The sequence below is a fragment of the Tiliqua scincoides genome, chromosome 7 (assembly GCF_035046505.1).
Source record: "Tiliqua scincoides isolate rTilSci1 chromosome 7, rTilSci1.hap2, whole genome shotgun sequence".
In the NCBI taxonomy this organism is placed as follows: Eukaryota; Metazoa; Chordata; class Lepidosauria; order Squamata; family Scincidae; genus Tiliqua; species Tiliqua scincoides.
This window is the reverse complement of record NC_089827.1, coordinates 32,100,170-32,127,562: the sequence shown is the minus strand read 5'-3', so window position 1 is coordinate 32,127,562 and position 27,393 is coordinate 32,100,170. Positions and strand designations below refer to the sequence as shown.

The 27,393-nt window shown below is 43.9% G+C and overlaps 2 protein-coding genes across 4 annotated transcripts in view; one reads left to right on the top strand and one right to left on the bottom strand.

Moving 5' to 3' along the window:
* Nucleotides 1-24,981, top strand: part of ITIH5 (inter-alpha-trypsin inhibitor heavy chain 5) — a 73,106-nt gene extending 48,125 nt beyond the window's left edge. For both annotated transcript variants that reach the window (XM_066633224.1, XM_066633223.1), the window contains 7 exons: nt 5,200-5,371; nt 10,504-10,813; nt 11,898-12,454; nt 13,635-13,694; nt 15,533-15,649; nt 16,587-16,964; nt 19,036-24,981. In XM_066633224.1, coding sequence (XP_066489321.1) covers nt 5,200-5,371; nt 10,504-10,813; nt 11,898-12,454; nt 13,635-13,694; nt 15,533-15,649; nt 16,587-16,964; nt 19,036-19,334 — 1,893 coding nt within the window. In that variant the 3' untranslated portion in view covers nt 19,335-24,981. The remainder of the gene's footprint in view (nt 1-5,199; nt 5,372-10,503; nt 10,814-11,897; nt 12,455-13,634; nt 13,695-15,532; nt 15,650-16,586; nt 16,965-19,035) is intronic.
* LOC136656850 (store-operated calcium entry regulator STIMATE-like) overlaps nt 24,120-27,393 on the bottom strand; it is a 48,521-nt gene continuing 45,247 nt past the window's right edge. For both annotated transcript variants that reach the window (XM_066633225.1, XM_066633226.1), the window contains one exon: nt 24,120-24,835. In XM_066633225.1, the coding sequence (XP_066489322.1) occupies nt 24,719-24,835 (117 nt within the window). In that variant the 3' untranslated portion in view covers nt 24,120-24,718. The remainder of the gene's footprint in view (nt 24,836-27,393) is intronic.

The window sequence follows — 27,393 nt, the reverse complement described above, 5'->3', positions numbered from 1 at the left end:
TTCCCTTCCACTATTGCAAACTCCTAAGTCCTATGACCAGTCGAGACTCACTCACTCGACAGCTGTTTCTCTCTGTTCCAATGACCCCCTTTCTCTCTGTCCCTCCTCTTCTCCTATATCAACCCAATTACTCCTTTCTCCTACTAACTCAACAGAAGTGGACCAGCAATCCTTACCCACTGTTACTGGTCCAACTAAGTCTATTAATCAACATCTATTTCCTGTTTGTGTTGTTTCTAAGTCCCTTCCCTCTGAACCCTTTGTATTGGTAGACGCTACATCCCAATTCCCTCCTCCTTTAAATTTCGATTTTACCTTTGTAAAGGATCATTCTGATGGTTCTCTCTCCACATCCTCTAAGCACTGACTAGAACCAACTTCCCTAACCCCTTCCTCTTCCACTCTTTTCACTTTGATCTCATGGAACATTTCCGGTTGGTCATCTAAAAGCTCAGATAAGGACTTCCAAGCTTTTATTAAAAAGTTTAATTTTATTTTATTTCAGGAGACATGGTCGTTGGTCCCACTGTCCCTACATGGGTATACTTCTTTTGTGACCCCAGCATTTAGGAAGAATGCCCTAGGGAGACCTTGTGTGGGACTTTGTTGTTTTGTTAAATCTGGCCTTTCTTGTTTAGTTTCTCAGTTAGATTCGAATTCTCCTTATTTTCAAACTATATTAATTCAGTTTAAAGATATTCAAATTCTTCTTTTTAATGTATATATACCTCCAGCTAAACTTGCCCCATCCGACATTTGGTTAGATCTTGATAACACTATATCCCGTGCTTCTAACTTATATTCTGATGCTTTTATGATTATTTCTGGAGATTTTAATTCTAGAATTGGCCCTTCAAATTTTACACTTGCCCAGCAGATGAACTGGTACTCCGATGACCTCATCCCCCCTTGGTTTCAAACCTCAAGGTCTTCCAAAGACTCTGTAATAAATAGTTTCGCCCCACATCTTATAAGTTTATGTATTTCATTTAACGTCTTTATTCTAAATGGCTCAAAAGGCCGTGACATTCCAGGCGATTTTACCCACCTCTCCCCAAGAGGTGCTAGTGTAATAGATTATGCCCTAGTTTCTCCCGCCCTCCTGCCCCTTTTATCAGATTTCTGTGTCTGCACCCGTTCTGAGAGTGATCACCTGCCAGTTGCACTTATTCTTAATATTCCTTTTGATTCCCTTGTCTCTTCTCTTTCTCTCCCCAATCCAAGCCGTCCCTATAGATGGTCACCAGCTGCGGAGCAAGCCCTGTCCCAGTGGACTCAGGCACCTGAAACTAACTCCCAATTGCGTTTATTATTTGCCTCTCGGGCCACTACTGATGTGATTGAAGCTTTCCAAGTTATAATCTCTTCCTTGGTAGATCACTTGAGGATGGCTAGCCCAAGTAATCCTCCTCGTTTTACAAAAAACACGTGGTTTGACGAGGAGTGTTGGAAATTAAAAAAGCAGGTGCGTACCCTTTTTCTTTTTTTTCGGAATAATCCATCTTCTTACAATTTACAATATTATTTTCAATTACGGACCACCTGCCGAAAGTATTTCCAGGAAAAACAACATCTTTTTGCCCTTGGGAAGTGGTCCATTCTCCATCAAGCCATTATTTCCAAAAACCATAAAACTTTTTGGGACGCAGTTACTAGGGCAAGTCATCCAACCCCTGTCATCTACTCTGACATTCCAGAAGCCACGTGGACAGATTATTTTTCCAAAATTTTCTATTCTTCTTCCCTCCCTATCTCTAATATTGATCTCCAAAAAGTCCCTGAATGGCCATCGGTTTCCCCACTGGAAATTTATAAACTCATAACTTCCTTAAAATCAGCCAAAGCCCCCGGCCCAGATTTTATCATCAATGAAATTCTTCTTACTAATCCTGGTTGGTGGGCTGCTCCCCTGGCTTCTCTTTTTACCACGATTAATTCTACAGGTCTATTTCCAGATATCTGGCGCTGTTCATTTCTTCTTCCAATTTTTAAGAAAGGTGACCCCGCTTCCCCGTCAAATTATCGTCCTATAAGTCTTTTATCTTGTATAGAGAAGCTTTATGCCAAATTCCTTCTTCAAAAGCTGTCATCCTGGGCTCGTTTGAAAAACCTTCCAGGAGTCGAACAATCAGGTTTTCGCCAGGGTGTTTCTACTCTGGATCATGCCTTTGCACTTTCTTTTCTAGCCCAGAAATATTCCATACATCATAAATCAAATCTATATGTAGCCTTTATCGACCTACAAGGTGCTTTTGACTCGATAAATAGAGCCCTTTTATGGAAAAAGTTATTCAACTGGGGCATTGACCAGAGGCTTCTGTTTTTGTTACAGCAACTTCATTCCCATAATAAATGTCAAATCCGTCTTCCTTTTACCAATATTCTCTCTTCTAGTTTTCCTATCAATAAAGGAGTGAGGCAAGGTTGCATCCTTGCCCCTCTTCTTTTTAATTTATTTATTGCCGATCTTCCTGCCAGCTTAACCACCACCTCTCATTCCTTTCCTGTAATAAATAAAAAGCCAATTCCGATTCTTCTTTACGCCGATGATACAGTACTTCTCTCTCTCACAAAATCCGGTCTTCGTGAGCTCATTTCCAAATTTCAAGTTTATTGTCATTCAAATGATCTTGTAATTAATGCCAACAAAACAAAAATTATGGTTTTTTCCCGCTCCTGGGCTCCTTCTAAATGGTCAATCAATTCCCAATCTTACACTCAAGTTAAATCTTTTAAATATCTAGGTTTACATTTTCACTATAATTTATCATGGATTCAACATAAAAAGTCAGTTATTTCTTCAACAACTACCCATCTTTTGGCTATAACAAATTTTTATTTTAATGCAGGAAACCAATACATCCCAGCAGCGATTCAAATTTTTAAAGCAAAAATTATTTCTCATTTATTATACGGTATCCCAATATGGATACAGGCAGTTTCTAAGGATTTGGATCATATTGCTTCTTCCTTTTTTAGAAAGATATTAGGTATTCCTAATCTCATACGGTTGCCCACTATTCTTTTAGAACTTGGTTTACACCTTCCCTCCACTTATGCCTGGCTTTTTACTTTTAAGTTTTGGTTAAGGATTCATTTATCTCCTTCCCCTGACTCTTTAATTACAGAATTAATGAGTGACACGTATATCTTTATTTGGTTTAAAATAGTGGAAACTAAACTCCACTCCATTAACATATCAGTAGAATCACTTGCTGATCTAAACTTATTTCAAGCTTATAAAATTATCAAAGACCACCTTTTCCTAGCTGAATTTAATACTTTAAAAAAATTCTCTTAATTTGACCTGTTCCCCTCTCTCCCTAGGTCTTTTTCCTCAATTTGCTGTTGCCACTTCAAATTATTTTTTTCACCTCACTAATCCTAGACTGAAGAGAGCCTTCATGCTCGCTAGACTCAACATATTTCCCTCAGCTGTTCATTATGGTCGTTTCATGCGAGTTCCTCGCGAGAAACGATTATGTTTATTCTGTGGGGAGACCCCGGATACTCTTTTACATATTTTGCTTTTTTGTCCCTCTCATGACTCCCATCGTAGGATTTATTTAGAATCCTGGATTTCTAATTTCCCCCCTCAGGTATCTCCCCTTCCCCAGTTGTTGGAAGACTCTATTGCTCCCTTGACGTATTCAGTGGCTAGTTTCCTGGCCTATATATTACAAAAAACGCTGGACTTTAGTTCTATAAAATCTTCTTTAAAATTTTTGTAGTTACCTTTTTCCATCTAACACCTGTTTTACTGAAAGGATAAGGTTGTCCCTTCTGGCTCCTTTTCTTTCTAGACCCTATTTCTTTTTTCTCTATTTAGTTTTCCTGAATTAGTCTAGTGGATAACGGTTGTATTGTTCCACTTTGTTGTCAGTTGTCTGCTGTAATATTTATAATGCCAATAAAGGTTAACTAACTAAAACTAACTAAGAGGGAAGGGACCTGGGAGTGCTCTGCTAGCAAGCTATTAGTCTGCCAAATGTTGACTTGTAGAGAAGAAAACTGGCCTTTAGCACCTAAACGTTTCAGACTAAATGCAGGAAATGGCAAAAATGGAGGCCTTAGGCTTTGGGATCTCTATGACAAATACTTAGAAATCAGGGTTTCTTATGCCATTCTTTCCATTCATATTTTTACAAGGCCATTCAGGCCTTTTTACAAGTGCCGCCGCCTAGGGAGGTACGTGGGGCGGCTGCAAGAAATAGGGCCTTCTCAGTAGTGGCACCAACGCTATGGAACTCCCTTCCCCTTGACTTAAGAATGGCTCCCTCTCTTGAGACCTTTCGGCAAGGCCTGAAGACCCTTTTGTTTAAGCAAGCCTTCTGAGTTCTTGGCCTTTTAACATTTTAACATTTTTTAACATCTTTTAATATTTTTTTTACAGGCCTGATTCTTTTATGACTTGCTGCTGCTCTATGCTCTTTTTACCTATTTTTACTCTGACTGCTGTTTTTAGTATGTGTTAATATGTTTTTATTTGCTTTTAAATTGTTTTTAATATGTTGTAAGCCGCCTTGAGTCCCTTCGGGGAGAAAGGCGGGGTAGAAATAAAGTTATTATTATTATTATTATTATTATTTCTCCATGGACTTCGTGGGCTCCAATTTATTGACTGTAATTGTGAACCAACCCATTTTTAATTTCTGGATTGTGTTCTGTAGGTGTCCAGTTGCCACAATCTTCAGTCTGTGTCTTGTTTACCCACAGTGGCTTCTAGTGCACATGAACACACGTGTACTCATTAAAACATCATCCCCAAAAGAAGTTTTGGCATGAAACTCCAGAAATCCAAAATGGTTGAGTGACAGATCAGTCCATAAATATAGCTGCTGCCAAACCTGCCTCTTTCCCACACTTGTTCCCCCCCCCCCCCATTCTTCACTGCGTCATCATCCCATTCTGCTCTCCCCCTTCCCCGGTTCCACCCTCCTCCCACCCCTTCCACTTTCCTCATCAACTTACCTCTGTTGTGTTGTCTTTTTGCTGCTCCAGAGCATGCAGAAAGGCTTTGGCCTTCCTGCTGTCACTTCAGCCTTGCTCACTGCTAGAGCGCCTTTTATGGCTGGCACTGATTGCTTATGGCAGTCAGCAGCTGAGGAAGAGGAGTGCTGCCAGCTGCCAGTGAGTATATGAGTATATGAGATCCATGAGTGTATGTTTTCAACCAGATGATCTCTTTTCTCACTGCAGACCAGAGATGCCCTGTTCACCATTCTGCAGGATCTAAGACCTGAGGACCACTTTAATATTATTGGCTTCTCCAGTCGAATCAAGGTCTGGCAACAAGACCAACTGGTGCCGGTGACTCCCAACAACATCAGAGATGCAAAGATCTACATCTACAACTTATCACCTACAGGAGGTAATCTTGGCCCCCAAAGGATGTACACGGTGTTTTTCAGTGCCTTTGCCAACTTACTTGTAGCATAACCCATAAATGAGGGTTCTGCTTGTGCAGTAATGTATGCAAATGAATCTCAGGTACAGGGACAGTGTGACCCAGAGATGATAGACTCATCTTGGGTCTATCATCTCTGCATTACAAAAAAAGTCCTAAACATTTACTGTGCTCCTTGTTCTGTTGTCAAACCCAGAAGTGCAGAATTTCCAGCTGTATTTACAGCGACAGTGTGAATGAAGCACAGGAGCGCCATTTGTGCTGTTCCTGCAAATAAAACTGGCTATCCCACACTTCTGTTTGCCAACATTATGCATGAAGCACAGTAAAGGAGGGGAATGATCTGCTTCTTGCTCAAGCAAGTGGGAAGCAAATTATTGTGGTCTGCGTAGGCAGGAAGGGAGGTGCAGTGGTGGCAATAGCAGACTTGGGGTGAAAGGCGCCCTGCTGCCCCCTTGGATTGGCTGCAGAAGCACCTCGCATCTGCTGGCCTCATAGGTGGGCTGGTTCTGCTCACATGTCACACACAGGAAAATGAACATGAAGTTTGCACAAAGCTTGGAGTGAGAGTTGTGAATAAGAGCTTTTGAATACTTTGGCTCTGGTGCTAGAGGGTGGGGTTGAATGGGCTTCATTATGGATGGGTGAGGGCTGAGAGAAGGATGATTTGTCATCCAGTGGGACATTTCCAAAGAACTGGAGGCAGCTTCAGTTCAGGCTGGCTGATGGAGAGAGCTAATGAGGGACACCGTTGGGTGACTGGCAAGAGAGGATGCTGGACCAAAAGCATGTGCTTCCTGGCAATTCTCTTGAACAGCTGGCTGATGAAGAGGACACAGCAGGGCAAGAGAAAGAGGCCAGCCTGCATGTTTGAAAATGCCAGGAAGGGAACAGTGGGAGGCAGCAGAGCTGGGAGGAAGCTCTCCATGATCGCTGTGTTGTGCTCCCCTCTCCAGCCTGTGTCTTCTTCTCTGGTTCTTCAAACAGCTGGGTGGGTGAGGTAGCGGTGGTGGGACATGCTTGCTAATGCCCTTGTGAGAAGAACAAAGAGAGGGCAAAAGTAAGACACTGCCTCAGGCAACACGAAACTGGGGAGTGGGGTGTGTGATGGCAGGGGTGGCTGATCTGTACTGCTTTGGGAAGTGAATCCTCTTGGGCTAGCCTGTTGTTGCTGGGTATAAGCAACAGTCATGGCACCCCCACGCACCTGCTTCACCAGCCTGCCATTTCAAGTAGCTGTTTCATCTCGCCTCTTGAGCAGGCCAGTCCTGAGGGAAACACAGAATGCAGTGTTGTCATCTCGCATGTTTCGACTGGGTGTTACCCAGGAAATGCATGGGGAGATGCATGTTGGCAACAGCCATGCAGTTGCACAACATAGGATCCTATTACATTGGCAAATCATGTGTTTGGGAAGGCAGTCGGATGGACTACTCTTATTGCCCAGCCATGCCTGTGTCCACTCATTGCTGGTGGAACATTAAAGTTCAAGGGCAAAGGTGGTCTTTCCCCTCACTGCATGCAGGCCCAGCCCAAGCCTGCCAAGCCAAGCAGCAGACATAGTGATCTGGCTTATGAATGTCACAGAGCCCTTCCTCAGATGGGATGTTTTTGTGGAACACAGATGACCAGAGAAGCCCTGAATGTTCCAGGAAGAGGCAGGAGGGACCATACACAGAAATTAACACAGGAGGCCAGTCTGAATTGGCCACCTATAATTCAAACAACCAGTCAAAAGATCTGAGTTAATATTCATACCCAGAGGTCCAGAAGACTGCGAGGTCTTGCAATATGGGCCCTGCTTTATTCCCCCATCTGCTAAGTCATCTTAAAATACAACCTTAAGTAATTGCCTCACTTCTATTTATTGAAAAATCTTTTATTCTGCTTTTTTTCCCGGCCGTATGGCAACACAAAGCAGCTTACATCAGAAGAAAAAAGCAACAACTACATGACAACGTGCAATAAAATAAAAGCAACTAAAAAAAGACAAGAGCACCACAGCCATAACCATCAACAACCCTCATTAGCAAAAACAAAAACAAAAATGAGGCCAAGCCAACAGAGAAAAGCAATGTTTTTTTGTAGTGTTCAGGGACAGCCTCAGGACTAGTGTTGATCCCAGAGTAGGGCAAGGTCAGGAATGTGTGGAGTCAGCACACACACAAAAATTTCTGCTCCAAGACAATCCAAATTATTATTAACATTAACAGTATTTATATACCGCTTTTCAACTAAAAGTTCACAAAGCGGTTTACAGAGAAAAATCAAATAACTAAATGGCTCCCTGTCCCAAAAGGGCTCACAATCTAAAAAGATGCAAATGAATACCAGCAGACAGCCACTAGAACAGACAGTGCTGGGGTGAGGTGGGCCAGTTACTCTCCCCCTGCTAAAAAAAGGAGCACCCACTTGAAAAAGTGCCTCTTACCCAATTAGCTCTGAGAAAAGCTCAGTTCTGCCACCTATATGCAAATTTGCGTATATATCTGCTAATGTTTGCTTGACATTTGACTATTCTGTAAATTAGTGAGTACATTCTGTATATTAGCATTGCCAAAGGCAAGAAACAACAGAGAGCACAGAAGCCACCCTGAAATACTTGCTTCTGAAATTTCAGAAACTGTTACCCATATACTTTCAAGTATATTTGAAATGCTTTCTCTTATGTGTCTTTATCAGGCACTCTTTGCCTTTTCTACATTTTCTTTAGAATCATGAGAACAGGAAATTTGAATATTGAAGCTGATGTGTTAGGACAGAATCAACACTATGAGCTGCACAATGCATTTGTAGGATACACTGACACACTTAGGGTGCAATCCTAACCCACTTTCCAGCACCAACATAAGGGCAATGCAACTCCTAGGTAAAGAAACAAACATTCCCTTACTTGGAGGAGGCCTCCGTAAGTACCCAACTGCAGGATGCAGCACGCGTTCCATTGGCACAGCTATGCCAGTGCTGGAAAGTGGGTTAAGATTTGGGCCTTAGGGCTGCCAGTCCGCTAGTATTTTTTTTGGTCTGAACAGTACAGTGGAGTCCTTCTGGTAACCAGTAAGGAGGTCTTAAAAGCCAGTTACAGCCCAAATCCTAACTAGTGCTAGAACAGGCCTGTGCTGTATCCAGTGCAAGTTTGGGACTGTCTGAGGCTTGGCCCAAGGCAAAGGGAAACTTTTCCCCTTACCCCCTTACCCCAACGGGTCTACTTGGATCAGCACCACCTACATTGTTGGCACAAATCCAAGCAGCCCAGAGTTCCCCCGGGCTGGCCTGAAATGGGGCTAGGATTCTGCAGAAGTACCAGATCCTAGTCCCACTTGCCGCTCGCCATCCGCTCGCACATGGGAATGCCCATCACCCACCCTCCCCCACTTCAGAATGCCTTCTTCCCGCCTCCTCCCCATTCCCCTTCCTTGCCAGCCGAAGTCAGCTGGCACAAACTCACCCTGCCCAGGGCCCATGTTGGTGCAGGGAGGCTGGCACATGTCCATGTGTCTACCTATCTCCCCTTATTTTGGCACAAAAGTGCTTTACGGCATTTTCACGATGATGTTGGGCAGCACAACGGACTTGCATTGGCCCAAGGATGCCTTTGGATTGTGCCCTTAATTTCAGAGGCTGCCAGACACCATCCCAACTTGCTAGATTTCATCCTGGTGTCTCCCCAAAATCCTAGGCTCCGTGCTTGACTCACCAAATTCTGCATGTGCTACATTTGCTCTAGAACACATCTCTAGTCCCACCCAGTGTTAAGGTTTAAGGGGGGCTTGTATAAAATTATAAGAGGATTGGTGTAGGTTCCCAGTCTTGTCCCAATATGAGCAGGTTGCAAGAACAACACTTCAACTACAGCAGAGTACAGTCACTGGCAGCAGTCTCACAGTTACTCCATCAACTCCCCTACTACTGCACTTGAGGCTCCTTCTGACTAAACTCATATAGTCAGCTCAGCCAATCAGTATTTGGCTTGGTCACACCCAGGGTGTGCCTGTCCCAGGTGCTTGTTGATTCTGCTGAATCATCTCTCTGCACCTGCTCCCTGAACCAACATGTAAGCTGTGGTTCTGCATCACTCAGAACTCAAGCTGACACCCAGAATTTTTGAAATTAAATGTTTTCCACATTTTTTTTGGTAACAAACATTTTGGAAAGAGACTTTGGACAAAATTGAAGACATGACTGTTTGTACAGTCTGAAGACTGTTCTCTTGGATTAACTGAAAAATGTCATTTTAGAGAAGAACTTGGAATCAGTTCCATGGTTAGGGCTAAACTACTAACCTAAACTACACAGTGTGGTGTGTACTCCACACTGTGGTGCATCCAAGAAATGCCTCCATGTTCTTTAAAACAGCCATGTGGAGGCTGCTATCCTAGTCAGAACCAGGAGCACATTTCTGCTTCGACTGGGCAGTTTTGGGAAGAAATCAGTGTGTTGCGGAAGACTGATCTTTCCCCCCTTGCTTCCTCCAGATCTGATCAGGATTGCAGTGCTTTGTGGCTGCTTCAAAGGAAAAAAAAAAAAAGGAGGTGCTTCTGCTTGGAAGTCATCTCTGGAGCATGCCCTTAGTGACTTTAGCTCCGTGACTTTTCTATGTATGGCTGGGAAAGACCCATCTGCAACCCTGCTGTCTATCAGTGTAGACAAATAGGATGAGGATGACCCAATTGTCTGGCTGAGCATCATCTTGAGTTCCAATGGGTGTAGCATTGTATTAGAAATCTTTCAGGTCTCCTCCTGTGTTGGACTTGTAGAAATGGTTCTGGACAGTCAGTTCACTGTCTCAGCTTGGAGTATCAATAGACACATTAATTGATAAGACACAAAGGAGGATGATCAATAGACACATTAATGGATAAGTGGATTTTATGTATTAATTACCAGAACAACCGTTTTCATTGTAAAATTAACCTAGATGCCTTATTTTGTCTTTTGAAGGAATTATACATAAGTTTTCGCAGTATACTATATTTAAAAGATGTATATACCATTTTTCCTTGATATTTTGGAATATAATTACAATTATAAGCTGGGAACTTTTCCACACACACACACAAAATAAAGAAGTTGGTTTTGTGGTCCCTTCTTTCTAGCCACAAACATTAACGAGGCCCTCCAGATCAGCACAAAAATCCTTAAAGACTACATTGCCCAGAATGACATTGAAGCCCGAAGCGTTTCCCTGATCATTTTCCTGACTGATGGGCAGCCCACTACTGGGGAGAAGCAGTCGGCCAAGATTGTCAACAACACCAGGGAGGCCATCCGCAACCGATTCTGCCTCTTCACTATTGGCATTGGCAACGATGTGGATTACTGGCTGCTAGAGAGGCTGGCGCTGGAGAACTGTGGCATGATGCGGCGCATCCGGGAGGACGAGGACGCGGTGGCACAGCTGAAAGGGTTAGAGGGGGAAATGCATCCCTGCTTTGCTTTGCTGTCTGCTTGTTGTTCTTTTTGGGAACAATCCCACTGAATTCAGTGGGATGCTTTGGAGGCAGAGACAGCCCACCCATGGGTGGACTTAATTACCTGTTTCAAGCAGCAGGCTGAGGAAGATGGGGAAGACCTGCATTCACTCATGTGTCACCTGTTCCACTCATCTACTTCCCCCTGTAGAGCGAGTAAAAAGAAGAGGGGACTGACATCTTTCTTCAGCATTGTTGCTAAGGCATGTGGTGGCAGAACTGGAGGAGGAGGAGGAGGAGGAAGGAAGAGGATCACCACCTCCCTCAGCCTCTTCTCCTCAACCATGTCTGCACTGACTGAGCAGCGAGGACCCAGAACCTCCTAGAACCTTCCCCCAATTTCATTTTGAAGATGCAGTATTCAGTGGAGGGTGGTAGCACAGACTTGTGCTCACCAAAACGAAATGGGGGAGGGATTTGAGTGCCACTTCAGGCACCACCTTGGCTTGGGCTAGACCAGAGGATAAGGCTGTATAGCAAACTCAATTTCAGCAAACACAGGTTCTTAAATATATCCTGTTGAGCTAATGGCAATGGGGGACACTCAACAGGAAGGAAGCTTAGCCCCTCACCTTGCTGCTGATCCTCCTCCAAATGTACTTCCTTCCAGATGATGTTCCCACAGCCACTTACAGTTTTTTGAGTTTGCAAGGGGGGATGGGAATGGCCTGGGTAGACATTCATGGAGGGGAATCAGTGGACAGGGGAATTAGTGAATTCAAGGGCAATTCAGGGTTTCTACCGATTTCTTACATTCACATCCTGCCTTTCATCTGTGATGGAACTTTGCAGTGGCACATGGTCAGATACTGACCTGGCACTGACCAGTTTAGCAATGTGCCTGAGCCCTCAAATCACATCCATGACTCAGGGCTGGGAACCCTGTAGGTTCCTTGCAGTACTACATCTTGTTCTGCCCTGGGTTAGTTGGTGTGAGGAAGTTGAATATGCATTCCTGCCAAAGTGAAGCATTTTATTTGAGGTTCAGGAGGTTAACACACAGATTATTTCACATGCAGATTCTACGATGAGATTGGAACACCTCTTCTTTCGGACATCCGGGTGGATTATCCGAATGACAGTGTGGAGCAGGTGACCCAAAACCTCTTTCCAAACTACTTCAATGGGTCTGAAATTGTAATTGCTGGGAAACTCCTCAACCAAACAACCAACAGCCTGCATGTGGAGGTGACGGCCAGCAACAGCAACAAGTATATCCTGCTGAAAACTGATGTGCCCATAGACCTCTCCAGCAAGAACCACATTGGAGGCACACCCAGTGGCACCAAGGCCCCGGCCAATGATCGGAACTATGTGGAACGGGCCTGGAGCTACCTCACCATCAAGGAGCTGCTGACTTCCTGGCTGAAGAGTGATGACAGTGAGGAGAGGGAAGACCTCAGAGAGCGAGCTAAGAAATTAGCCCTCATGTATAACTTCATCACCCCCTTCACCACCCTGAAAATAAAGGAGCTTGCGTTTCAGGCAGAACCTCCAATGGAGATCTATACTGGCCCATCAACTGAAGGACTTGGGGAAATTGTGCAAGGGCTGCAGGGTCACAGGACACCATCAGGTAAGAATGATGCAAATTCTCCTTCCTAAGTTCTTTGTGTAGCTAAAAATGCTTGGCTTCGTTTGTAGGTTGTATATTAGTGATGTGCAAAATGCAATTTGAACATGAGATGTGTTCTGGTGCCTTTTGATTATTTCCATTGTCTCCATTGGTGCACCCCCATCCCTTATTGTAGCAATAAGGAAGGCCCATAGCCAGGGAGACAGACCAGGGACAGACTGCACTTGCTCCCGGTGTGGAAGGGATTGTCACTCCCGGATTGGCCTTTCCAGCCACACTAGATGCTGTGCCAGAACCACCTTTCAGAGCGCGATACCATAGTCTTTCGAGACTGAAGGTTGCCAATACAATAGTGCCCTTTGCATTCATATAGTGCTTTCAAATGGTCAAAGCACTTTGTCTACATATTAGCCTGTTGAAACGAGAGATGAGTTAAATCGCTCTGCCATTTCTCGGTCCCATTTGAGAAAGTGAAATTGAGGGCAACTCAGCAACAGCAGCATGGTGCTTCTCCCAGTGTCTACCAGCTGGTGGTGACCATTTTTCTCAGCATGCCTTTCCAATTAATGCCATATTATCATGTTCCAAGACAAACTCTGAGAAAAAATGGTGCCACCTGCCCAGTCACTGCCTGTAGACTTGCCATTTTTTGTATTTTTTTCCCCCTTGGAACAATGCTACATGGCATTGATTGGAGAGGCATTCTTGGGGGGGGGGGGAATGGCAACCAGCCGAAAACATGCGGTGTGTTGCTATTACCCAAAAACAAATGGCACAAAAGGGAAAGGGGTGGGAAAAGTAGATCAATTTTTCCCTGTATCCTTCACCACCCACCAAACACAGACAAAAAGCTTTCTCTGGAGAATTTTAGTCTCTTCCCTACCTGTAAACAGCCCTGTAAGGTAGATCTACAGACATGGTGGAGGAGGGCTGGGACTGAATTTGAAGGTAGCTTGCTGGCATGTTCACTGCAGAAATGAGTTTTTAACTAGAAAATGTCCTATTTGAACAGGATTAGCTCAATTTTGTAGTGTGCTTCATAGACATCAGCCCTGCTGGATCAGCCAAAAGTCCATCTAGTTCAGCATTTAGTTTCCTACAGTGACCAATCTGATGCAGCAGGTACGCCAAGGTTTTCTGCCTCTGAATCTCTTTATAAATCCTGTCTTTCTATTTCTAGACATAGGTTCTATACCCAGAAAACTGGAAAAGCAAAAATTTAATGCCACAAAAACATCAGGTGAGTGCCTTTTTCTATGGGCTACTACACTGTGCTCAATGAACTTCTTTCATTTTTATTTCTTATGGATGGCACCCAGAGCAGTGCTATATAGAGCCAGCCTTTCTCCAACCACTTCCAGCTCTTTTACAATGGCTGCGTTCACCAAATTTCTGCAAAACAATAGTAGCAGGAAACATACACACACTAAAGTTTTGAATAAAAATTAAAATACACACAATAGTCCACCCACCAGTAGCTGCTGCTTAGTCTTCTTGTAACTTGGCAAAAACTGTCTTGACCATTTCCTTAAGACAAGAAAGAGCTGCCAAAATAGTGTGAATTCCAGAGGGAGGAGGTCACTACCAAAAAGGTTCTGAATCTGTTTGTCATTCTCTAGACGAGCCATTTTCAACCACTGTGCCGTGGCACACTGGTGTGCCACGAATGGTTCCCAGGTGTGCCGTGGAGATTTGGGAGAGGGTCATTTATTAATAGGGCCATTGGGGGATGTGAGTCCCCCACCAACAGCATGGTGTGCCTTGTCAATGGTCAAAACACTGATGGTGTGCCTTGACCATTTTAGTGCCCTTTTGGTGAGCTGTGAGATGAAAAAGGTTGGAAATCACTGCTCTAGACCTCTGATGGTGGGAGGAGCATGCACAACTGTGATGACCTGTAGTCTTCTGACTTTGGGGGGGGGGGGAGAGAAGAGAAGCAATATTTATCTATGTTGGTAACTCAGAGCTGAGCAGTTAGTTCTGAAACAGGTGAACAAAACTTGAATTTCAATGATGTGGCTGTCAAATATCACAGTTTCCAGGTCTGCTAGTTTAAGAACATAAGAACAGCCCCACTGGATCAGGCCATAGGCCCATCTAGTCCAGCTTCCTGTATCTCACAGCGGCCCACCAAATGCCCCAGGGAGCACACCAGATAACAAGAGACCTCATTCTGGTGCCCTCCCTTGCATCTGGCATTCTGACATAGCCCACAGAAGCAAATCGTTTCTGTTTGCTTTGGGCATTTAAGCTTTATGTAGAGGTCTGTAGCTCTTACATTTCATGACTTTTTGTGTGCATCATACAACACATGCATTTGCCAGCTGAGGCTAACTTTTCATGCATCTGACAAGGCAGGCCCTAACCTACAAAAGCTTTGCCACAATAAACCTTAGTTCTTCAAGTGCCTTAAGATCTTGGAGGGGGTTGTTGTTTTTTTCATTGGCCTTATCAGAACAATGAAGGAAGAGGGAAGGCAGCAAATACAGAACAGGAATGTTAGGAGGAGGACCAGAAGCAGCAGAGAATTTATTGCCCAACTCAGCTCCATATTGTGACACTTTGTCAGAGGTGACTCCAATTCAGCTCTTTCACAGAGAGATTAGACTAACCTTCCATGCTTATTTCAAGCTTGATACATTGAGATGCTGTGAAATAACATTCTAGTTTCTGTCTTTGAAAGACTAGGCTGAGGGCAAAATCCTAACCAGGTCTACTCAGAAGTAAGTCCTATTGTGTTCAATGGTACTTACTCCCAGGAAAGTGAGGTTAGGATTGCAGCCTAAGAGTCACACCTAACGAAGAGTCACAATATTCAAAATAAGGAAGACAATAAATAACCTTCTCTACACCTTGAGGTCTCCTTCTGTTGTGCTATTATGGCCAATGTGCTTTTGAACCTTGATTCAGCAGTTTGCTCTTAGGAAAATCTGGTCTTGATATAAAATGTTCATGGTGGGTTGTGGAGGAGGTGGGACATCAAGAAGGAGCTCTGTGAGGTGATATTTTTATATGGTATTCTGTGCACTGAACTCTGGAAATATTTAAGAGTTTGCCTTTTAAAAATTGTCTTTCCAGCGGATGGTGACCCTCATTTCGTTGTTGATTTGCCCTTGAGCAAGCTTACCGTCTGCTTCAACATTGATGGGGAACCAGGCGACATCCTCAGATTGGTTTCAGATCACAGGAATTCAGGTATGACCAGGGAGTGCAAGCTAGGTGCTGGTTACAGGAATCCTTCTCAACTGTCAAATCTTTGCCTGCTTGGCCCCAATCTTGCAAGTGTAGCCTGTTTCCTATTATCTGATACTGCATGGCTTTGCCCCTGAGTAGATCAAATAGGTGGGAGTTGTTAAAATCTTTCCAACCTAATGGGTATGGACCACTCTTGACCTCCTCATCTTGCTTGAAATTCCTCAGCAGCTATGATTTCTAAGAGGATTATTTATGAAGAAGTAAAGCTCTCAACTGATTGGGAGGCAAAACCATGTGAAAACTCAAGACAATGCAACAGTGAGTCTTGTAAAGTGGAATGCAGTCTAAACATTAAAGAGAGTTCTATGCTGTAACTATCTCCAGCCATCCTGTTCCACGCATTCTATAACCCAGTGCATTCCTGTGTTTTTTTGTTCAGTGCAAATCCAGTTTTTTGGCAAAGGGCTCAGCTGCTCCATTTCTTGTAGATTGAGCACTGCTATGCTTGCTCTTACACTTGTAGTTGCTCTTATACTGAGATTCAAATGACACATTACGTTGAGTTCTGCAGTCCTTTCCTCTACATTTTAAAAAAATGCAACAGTTTTGAGCTGGATGCAGCTGTGCAGGAGGAGGGCAACTGGAAAGAAGTTCCTCAACATTTCTGCATCAAAGAAGATGCAGAAACCCTGCCCCATCACCACTGGAGCTGTTTAGAAATACTTTCTCCAGGTTTTCAGATATTAGCTCCAGGTTTTCAGATATTAGCTCTGTAACTGTGAGGACTGTCAACTATTTTTTATTTTTAAAGGGTTGGGATTTGCAGTAACTCAAGTTGCATACCAGACTTCACATAGGCATTGAGTGAGCACCCCAGAACACACTTCTCAGCAAAATCTCTGAACCACATCCTGTTTCCTTTTCCTTGTCTTTTAAGGTGTGACAGTGAATGGTCAACTGATAGGAGCCCCAGCCCCTCACCATGGCCATAAGAAACAAAGGACCTATTTCAGAAGCATCACCATTCTCAGTGACAAGCCAGAAAGAGCATACCTGGAGATCACCCCCACAAAGGTTATCATGGACAACGGGGAGAGGTTTATCCTGCCTTGTGATCATAGTGCTGTGGTAGGAAGCAAGAACCTTGAAGTGTCCATTTTTGCCCTCTCCAATGTCACTGTGGTGATAAGGGGCACCATTGGTTTTGTCATTCTGATCCACCACTACAAGAATCCTGCTCATTATCAAAAAGACCATTTGGGCTTCTATATTTCTAACAGCAAAGGACTTTCTGCTGGATCCCATGGACTAATAGGTAAGGAGGAGCCACTTTTTCTTCCAAAGATGCACAGTGTGGCATCAGACCATAAAGTCAGTTATACTGTATCAGAGTGAAGGTCCATCTAACCCAGTTCTATCTCCAATCATGGGGAGCCTGATTCCCTGGGAAGTTCATGAGCATGAAAGGTAGAGATGACCATTTCCTGTAGCTTGTCCTCAGCATCTGGTTATCAGAGGCATATTATGCTTGAATAAGAGGGGTCAATTTCTAACTAGGATGGCTGTAAACCAAAATAATTTACTCCCTGAATTTGTTCAGACAGGGGCAGCATGACCTGGAATGCTACCCAGTGCTACCTTGGGTCCGCCACCTCTGCCCAATTAAAACAATTTTTTAAAATGCAAATACTTACCAAGCTCCTGACAGAATTCATTGGGTCACTTTCATTGGGTGATGCCAGTGACGTAGCTAAGGGGGTGCAGGGGCCAGCAGTTGCATCCAGCTTTAGGGGGACAACAAGCTGAGCTTGCCACTAGTGACCAAAATTGTGAAAATCTTGGTATGTATGAATAATACCATAATATATCACTGGAAAGGTAATTTAATGCAGAATGCAATGAAACAAACTGCACCAGAATATCTGTAATCTATCAAAAGTTATGGCCAGTTAACCAGAAAATGAAAACACAACTGCCTTGTGGAACAAAAAGTGGGTTTGCTTAACTCCAAACAGACCTATGAGACTGTTCTGAGTGCCAATGAGATGTTATGATACTGCATAGAACCAATAGCTTTTTATTTATTTACTTAATTAAATTTGATTCTGTCATTCAGGGGGGAACTACAAAATCATTGACGCCAGGTAGCAGATATATGCCTTAGCTAAGCCACTGACTGGGGGGAAGGAAGTGGGTTTTGAGCTGTTGGGTGGAGGAGGTGGGTTCCTCCCAATTTTTACTTTTTAAAAAGCATGGGTGTGATGTCACTTCTGGTTGTGACATCACTTCCAGGGCAACATTTTGAACTTGGCACCAGGCTCATTAGCTTGGCACCAGATCATTAGCTACGCCACTGGGTGACGCTGAGTTCTGAATGAATGAGAGGAAGGAGAAACAAGCTTGCAGGACTTCGTTTGATTTAGAGCAGTGTTTCTCAAACTGTGGGTTGGGACCCACTAGGTGGGTCATGAGCCCATTTCAGGTGGGTCCCCATTCATTTCAATATTTTATTTTTAATATCCTAGACTTGATGCTACCATAGTATGTCACTGTAGCCAGCTTGGGTGCCCTTCGGGGAGAAAGGCGGAATACAAATCCAATAAATAAATAAATAAATAAATTTGGGGAAATGTTACAGCTCTGTATTTTTAACAAGCTACTCTCTATATATGCTTTTAACAATGATAGTCAATGGGACTTACTCCTGGGGAAGTGTGGGTAGGATTGCAGCCTAGGTTTATCGCTTCAGGTGGGTCCCGAGAGATTCTTATTCAACATTGATACTCTGTGTCTTTGGGAAGGCGCTTGGCATGCAATTGTATGTTCTCTGCTGCCCTGAGCAGCTGCTGTGCATTGCTGGATAGGAGCTGCAAATGCTGGCTGGCGGAGGGCATGCTTGTGGGGGAAGGATGAGGAGGATCTCTGGCAAGGCTGGACAGCACGTTGTACACACGTAGAATCCCTTTTCACCTGCCCTTAGCATGTGAAAACGGGTGCAGATATATATCTCTGCCAGGATTAAGAGCCCAATCCTAGGTATGTCTACTCTGAAGTAAATCTCGTTCTAGTCAATGAAGGTTACTCCCAGGAAAGTGCCTAGGATTGCAGCCTAAGAGCCCAATCCTATGCATTGTCTACTCAGAAGTCCACTTTAGTGAATGGGGCTTACTGTGGATAGGATGGCAGCCTCAGGGCCCAATCCTGTGCCTGTCTACTCAGAAGTCAGTCCCATTAGAGGCAGTGGGGCTTCCTCCCAGGAAAGTGTGGACAGGACTGCAGCCTCAGAGCCCCTCCTGTGCCTGTCTCCTCAGAAGTCCTGCATGGATTGCATTTGCTACCTTCATACCTCTCACCTTACTCAAGTTCTACCTTTCCTCTTTTCCTAGGTCAGTTCTTATATCAAGATGTTAAGCTTACCCAGGAGCCTCTTGATCAAAGCCACCATGTTGCCAGCTGGAACCAGACAAAAGGGGCAGACACGAACTCCAAGAATGTCTTAAGGCTGAAGGGGCGTCTGGTTCCTGTGGTGTGGAAGCAGAGGAAGATCTACAACGGCCAACAGGAAGTGGACTGCTGGTTTGCCAGGAACAACGCAGAGAAACTGATAGATGGGGATTACAAAGATTACTTGGCCTCTCACCCTTTTGACAGGGGGACTAGCTCCTTGATGGAAAGCAGACTTTGAGGGAAAAGAATCCCATCTAATTTTGACACATCTGAAATAAGCCCCTACAAAAGGAGACTCTTGGCCTGTGCTTTGTGGTGCCAAAGAACCATGCTAAGAAAAGCACTTCCATTCAAAAAGAACAAGGCCTGGTCTCTTCCCTATTAAGGACACTTTCACATGTAGCTCCCGTCCAACATGATGTGTGGTGGCTTTTTATAAAGCTTGTGAATACAGTTCATGCAACTTCTTCATATAGGAACAGAGGCTTTTCAGTTGAATTGGGCTGGTGAATGAATAATAATAATTGGGTTTGGATGTTAAATATAGTTTGTTTGGGGAGAGTGCTGAGGGCTGGTGAGAAACACAGGCCTAAATCAGCCCAAGATGAAACAGCTTTAGATCCCATTGACTTCATAAACAGGTGGTGGTCAACTTCTCCACCAAGATCAATGGGCTTCAAAGGAGTTTAACACTGGGCTGAATCCTGCTTATCACAACTAGGCTGTTGTTTTTGGGAGCAAAGCCTCTCTCAGCCCCCAAACAGTGGCTGTAGTACTTAGCATTGCTAGCACGGACTGAAGCTATTCTTGGAGAGATTTTTTTCCAATCTGATGATGAACATTCCTGGGAGTTCTGTGACAAATCCCAGGATTGCTTTCAAAAGTTACTTGGACAATAATGCCAAGTTCTGGGTTCTCCAAGGCAGGCTAGCAGCCCTAGCCGCACTGGTATTTCAAAACGCATGAGAAAGTACAAGGAGGCACAATCTAGTTTATGGAGACACACTTCTAAGCATATTTATACAAAAGCAAGTTCAACTGAGTTCAAGAGGAATTTACTGTATTAAGTGTGTTTAGGATGTCTGCCTATATGTCTCCTTTGGCTCAGACTGGAAGTACAAATTCCCCTCTCCAATTTGCAAAGCACTTTATCGTATTTGTGTGCTGCCCTCAGAATTTCCCAGGTGAGGTAGGTCCCATTTTACCTATTTACCTGGATATTAGTCCCATTTTACTCAGGCTAGCTAAGAATAACTGAAGTGCCCAAGGACACAGACCCATACCAAGCCCATGGGAGAGGCAGCCCCTGAGAGCTTTAAAATCAATTGCACTACACAAACAGACCCCATATATGTCAAAGGCCTGACATATAGCCTAGGCTCATCCCAGGGATGTGTGAATTAATAACAGATGTCTCTAAAGTCATGGAGCATATTTTTTTCTTTAGTGAATTATTACAGACACTCTGACTAGAGACCAGGCTTTCTGGAAAGCAACCTGTAGTACAAGCACCCATCTTGTCAGAAACTAGGTCTACTCAGAAGCAAGTTCCATTGTGTTCAGTGGGGTCTACTCTCAGGAAAAGTGTACATAGGATTGTAACATGAGGCTCAGAGGTCAAGGGAGGGGGAGCAGAAGGCAGAGCCCAGTGGCTCCAGGGTGAAGGAAGAGATCAGGGCAGAAGAGGCTGCTGCCTTGGGGTAAAGCTTGATAGAACCAGAGCAAACATTCTAAATACAAGCAGAAAATAGGCTGCCCCCTTAGCCCCTGATGACCCCTTTCTGTAGCCTCTCAGCACACAGGCCAAGCACCTATGTTTCTCAGAAGGCAGTTTTTCATTTTACTGGCCTTCTGAAAAGGACAAAGTCAATACAGCAAGGGGTAATTTAAAACACAAGTTACACATATCTGGGAAGCTGAGGAAGAGATAGTTTCTGGGCAGAGTTCCTTGGGCCCTGCATCACCAAGACCTTTTGGGCCCAGGGGCAGAAAAGCCAAAATTATAGCATTCTCCCACTCCATGCACACATTCTCCTTACTTTGCCTGGTGGGAGAGCTGGCCCTGCTAGGGGCATTGCATGCTCCTATTTGCATCCAATGTTGCAATTCTACTGTTAAAGAAAGGTGTTCCACAAAACAAGTCACCTTAGCCCAAATCCAACAACTGCTGCCATATTCTCTGCTATTAGGACAAGGCAGAACAAGGAGAAGGCAGGGTAAAGAGGAGAAGCAAGCCTGTTCCGGTCATTCACAAAACCATGTAAATTGCAATAGCGTTACTTTGCTACTGCCGCTTCTTGTAGCTCCACCACCCCAATCACCCAAGGTGACCCTGGTGGAAGAGGTGAGCTGTCACTGCCCCAATTCTTTACCTGTTTGTTTGCAAGGAGTGAGAAGAGGGCTGGACTCCAATTGAAGGAGCTTGGTGGGCAACAGACTAGAAGAGGGAGGGGTCAGATACGGGGAGGGGCAGAGCACCCCTTGTCAATTTGCCACTGTCCTCCAATTCACCATTCAGAACTGCCACTTTAGTCAGCCTCACGGTTAGGGTCAGCACATACCTGCAACTGAGCAACCTGCCTTGCATGAACCAAAGTCCACCTTGATGTGGGTTGCTCCCTGCTTTCGACTTAAGGTTTCTCCCAAGTGGAACATTTACCTTAATAATTATCTCCGAACACCAAAGCCTGTTCTAGAAACCTATCAGAGGCAAAAAAAAACACCACAGAATTGAGTCATGAAAGCAGCAGTCATCAGTTGCTGCCAGTCAAGTTAGCTCACTGCCACAGATGCAGAGAGACTCAAAGGTCTGCTGACATTTTAATTGTACCTACTAGGCTGGCAAACTACTAGGGGCCAAATTAAGAAAGATTTATTACAGAGTTTTCTAACACATTCATAATGTGGACGTTTCTCGATTCATATAATGAGCAACTCCACCTGCCTGCCGGTACCCCTACCTGATATAAGATTGAAATTGTAAATCACATTGGCCTGCAACTGCACATATTACTGCTAAGGGAAGCTCAACTTCTAAATAGCAAAAGGGGTACTGGTCCCAAAACCTGATTGCATGAGCTGAACCTCCTCACTCCACCTAGCTGAATGCCACATTTGCTTCTTCTCCAAGAGGGAGAGCTGGAGCTGTAAGCACAAGGCTGTGGCCTGCAATGTAAGCATGTTTGATAAAGGGCACCTCTGCCTTATAATTGGGTTTAAAAGATCCAGACTGAATCCTGAGATGTATGGATTGGAATTCAACTCTCCATAATGTGTTATGGTGCTCTCTCTCTCAGGTCTAAAGGCTAAATTCACACAACCAAATAAGCACCTGAAATCAGCACAGTCTCTGGCAGGCATATCAAGTGTTGCAGTGTTACCAAGCCACCCTTTAGGTGGCTTTGGGGCAATAAACTTGGGTGATGCTAAGAACCCATGATGAAGCAGCCCCAAACAACTTCATGATGTGTCAATTGAAGTGCAGCTTATATACGAGAATACAGTATACTCAATCAACAAAGAGCCATTAACAGTATGCCAACTTGGTCACATGAATAAGCATTCCTGCCCATACCAGTCTCCTACAGAGTTGGCATTAAAGGTAGGGGGAAGTTACAACATTGCCTCAGCCATGTCCAATGCTTGAACATATGAAGATGTCATTGATATAGCCTGGCACAGTTTACTCCAACTGTGCTGGCTCTCTCGGGTATTCAGCAGAGGTCTTTACCAGTACTTGTTGTGTGAGTCTTTGAACTGATGCTCTTCTGCACACAAAGCCACTGAGTTAAGCCCCTTCCCTTGGATACTAGAGCAGTGGTTCTCACACATTTAGCACTGGGACCCACTTTTTTAGAATGAGAATCTGTCAGAACCCACCAGAAGTGATGTCATGACTGGAAGTGACATCATCAAGCAGGAAAATTTTTAACAATCCTAGGCTGCAATCCTACCCACGCTTACCCAGGAGTAAGTCCCATTGACTATCATTGTTCAAAGAATCTACATACTAGCTTGTTAAAAGTACTGGTCTGTAACATTTCCATAAATGCAGTCACATACTATGGTAGCATCAAGTCTAATATATTAAAAATAAAATATTGAAATGAATGGGGACCCACCTGAAATTGGCTCATGAACCACCTAGTGGGTCCCGACCCATGGTTTGAGAAATACTGTAGTAAAGAATGTAAAACATTATCTCCTAAATAGATTGTTTTACAGTACGCTAGCAAGGTGGTAGCGTTCTTAGCAAAAGGCTGGTTTTGCCAAATGAAGATGAACTCAGTCTTTATTCACAGTCACATTTTAGTTAATGATAGAAATTGTAACAATTCACAGTAAACTGGAAATACCAACATAAAGTGATGGGTGTTCCTGAACACATATGTGTAATCCATATCTATCACTGATTAGCACATATCAGTTATGCACCTCTTATGTGCCACGTGCACACACATGTATAGAATTAATAAGATCTGGTAAGCTGAGCAGCCCAGAATTTCATTTTTTCTAGTATAGTATTTTGCAAACAAAGATAAAGGCATTGTCTGGCACAAGTTCAGAGACTCAAAGAGGGAGATACCAGACAGGTACCATAATTCCTTCAAAAGACCCCACATTAAGAATCAGAGCTTTAGACACATGCTTTCAGAAGTAAATTGCACAAGCATGCACATTTGTTTAATGTGCCCAATTTTTACTGGTATTTGATCAAAATGCAGAAAGTACAAGACTCTTTGTCCTTCCTAGGTAACTAGGAATACAAAGGTAGGTTTGTAGATTTCTGTGTCTTATTTCAAGTCACAGAACCCTGTTATTGGTAACATGTGGACTCCACAAACAGGTCACAGCATTACGAGGAAGCTTCTCTTGAAAATGCCAGTCGCAGCACAGCTTCCACAGTAATACAGAAACATACAGTACCTGGTCTTTGGTAACCAGAGACCAGAGGTCAGAAAAGTCGCCTCCCCCCTTTCCAAAGGCAATTCAAACAACAGGAATAACTGAAGTAGTATGAAGAAAGTTTAAACAAATATTTATTACACTTCTTATAAAAAGGAATAAAAAAGGATCAGATTACTTGGAACCACAAGAGCAGTTTCCAAGTCTTTTGCTTAAATAAATACATTTTTACAGTCCAGTTGCTTAAGAGAGTGATCAGTGGATACACACACGCTAGAAGAGTTGCACAAAATTGTCTTGTTTTTTAAAAGGTGCAATATATTTGTGTACATGTCCTGAACCAAACTATCAATAGGTAGCTGGCCTGCCAGATTATATTATCAACCCAATCCATCATCTGCCTGAATGAATCTGGCAGAAGAAAATACAAGTAAAACCTAAGTCCCATGTACCCCCCGGCCAACTCTTTACTGTGGTTCCCAAAGAGGGCACTAGAAGGTTGAACATTCCAAAGGAAGTTGGCCATGCTAGAACATAACGCAGGATAGTGCCATCTTGTGATCCTTGCTTAAAATCTGCAGTGGCCCAGATCCTCCACTCACACACACCTCATTTGAAATCTCCCAAGTGGATAATTCCATAAAGAACCCAAGAAGTGTCCTTACTGCAACTCTCTTGGGTTGGCACTTTGCCCTTCGGCTCAGTTATACATTTCTGTCAGATTGCCACATGATAGTCTGCCTGCCTCTGTGTCTCTGGGCTCACTCCTTGCAGCAGAGATTCTGACAGGTCTGAGTGGTCAAAATCAAAATCCAAGGCTGGACAGAGCAGCACCTGTGAAACAAGGCAGATAATTAATACAACACAAATCATTTATAGTTGTATTTTTGCTCTACAATCCTAATGCTTCGCAAAGTGGCTCATTTGTCACCCTCTCTGCTAAGAAGTCATGTATGTTTTAAACAGCTTTTAACTAGGAACTCTCATGTCTTATTTATTATATGTATATCCTGTTTTGCCTCCAAGGAGCTCAATGTGGCATGTGCTCAGGGCTACCCAATAAGATTTATGGCAAAGGATTCCACTACATGGAACATCACAAGTTTTACTCAAAGCTATAGGGGAATTTTGTAACTTTACATAGGATTGAAGTAGCAGCCTTGGGATAATGTTTAATCCTTTCCCACTGCAACATTTTTCCAACCTACACTCTCCCCCCCCCCCCAATTACCAGGAAGAAAATGCAGACACCATAACTCCACTTCTAAGAAGCTCTTGGGTAGCAAGACTGGGAAAGGCCTGGTACCATGGACTACTTCAGTTTAAGTCTATTTGAATGGTTCTGTCTAGTCCAGTGTAAAGTCTATAAATATCAAAATGCAATCCATCACCCATCCCCTTATCTCACCAAATTGAATCTAGACTCTGAGCTGCTTGGTTGCCGACTTTCAAGTCAGGATGGCTTGCTATGGCATGCTGTCTATCCAACGCTGCATGCCAGCTACTGAAACAGACAGGATGCTAGGGACAGAGACTTAATTTGGGCTGAGCTTTGCCAACAAGGGACAAGTGAAATGCAAAACTGAGAGGGAAAACACTACTTGCCTCTGTCTGCAACGTGTGCTGCCAACAAAAGTGATTGATTGGTCCTTTTCCCACCCCCAAACTTTCATCTCCCCCCCCTATACAAAACAGAACAAAGGAACTTGCTCTTGCACTTGTTACTGTCCAGGCTGCACTTTGGGCAGGAAAGAGCAGTCCCCACAAGCAGAGAGCTAACAGGAAATATAGTATAAACACAGCAGAAATTTTGGTTCTTGAAAGAGAAAGGGGTGGCAGGGAACACTCCACAGCATATTTCACACTATTTCTCTCTCAGGACATGAAGATTCAAGAGCTCTGCATTGATGAGAATTCCTATTTATGAGATGAGGTAGGTTTAAGCTAACCTGGGGATTGCCAGGAATTATCCTTCATAATACCAGGACTACATCTTGGCACATGCAAAATAAATCAGAGAGCCCTGGGGTATAACAACAGCAACAACAACCACCAGGTATTTATATACCACCTTTCTGGTCATCGGATTTCTCCTCTGACTTTATTCAAGGCGGTTCACATAGGCAGGCATTTCAAAATCCCTCAAGGGGATTTTTACAAACATAGAGGTTCTCTCTTTCAAGAACCAACAACATTTCAGAATGGATCTTCCTGGTTTGGTCTCACTTCTGGCCTCCAGTTCTCCCACACAGGCTGACAAGCAGCTCCATCTCTCACATGGAGGGCAGCCAAGACGCTTCTTGCTCACACCAAGAGCAGGTGGAATCACTCAGCTCAGCTTGTCAGCTGCTTCAAGGTCTCACCATTCTCAGCTGTTCAGGGAGCTGCCGGTGTCCTCAAACTAGCGACCTTCTGATGTTATCTTCGGGCTAACGGAGGCTCTACCCTCTTGACCAGACCTCCTGCCCTGCCCAGACCAGACCTCCTGTATGTGCAAAGTTCTGCAACAATGACAGTCTTCAGACATGAGGCTGCATGAGGATTCAGGATGTGCCAATTCAGCACATACAGCCTAGAGGAACTGGATATTCCCCAAACCTCTTGTACTCTGCCCTGCAAAGAATGGAGGCCTTTATTGCCAAGATAGGCCTGAAATTGAAGCAGAACAGATAGTGGTCGGCGCCTGCTGTTAGACTGCCCTGATGAATTCTGATAAACTCCCATGCACTTGACCACAGGTGATCCTAGGAGTCAAGAGAAAAAGCCTCTGCATCATTTGAGCAGGGACAAAGCCTGCCAAATATTCTCAGGTGAATGAGCAAAAGACAGGGAAGCTACGATTAAGATTGGCCTCAACCAACCTGCCAGCTGGTCTAGAGGTATCTCACTATGCTGGCAATTCAAGTGTTTTAGGAAGCAAGATCTTCCAGCTTAGCAGGATTTAAATACCAAACTTTAAAATCTCTTCTCAAGTTGCAGCGATAAACCTATTATAAAAGGCAGTGATCCAGGATGACAAAGAAATGGTTTGTCCCCAAGGAGAACACCAAAGATAGCTGCATTCAAATGAAAAAAACAAACAGCTCTTTCCCCATCTATATCCCCTATACATTTTCCTAGAATCACAACTTGTAGAGTCATGAATCCTCAGAATTCTCCTCTCTAAAATTCCTTGTTTATCCTTAGTTGCTCTGTGTACATGAGCACACTGGGGGGGGGGATAGGTGTGTTCTCCTCCCCTTCTGCTGTGTTATCCTGCTGATTGCAAGGGTGGGTGGTTCAGATAAACCACTTCACAGCATACAAATTAAGTACTATAGGGGTTCATATTCTCCCCTCCACCACACAATTATGTGGTAGGAAGGAGGTAAGAGATATATATGCCTATGTTC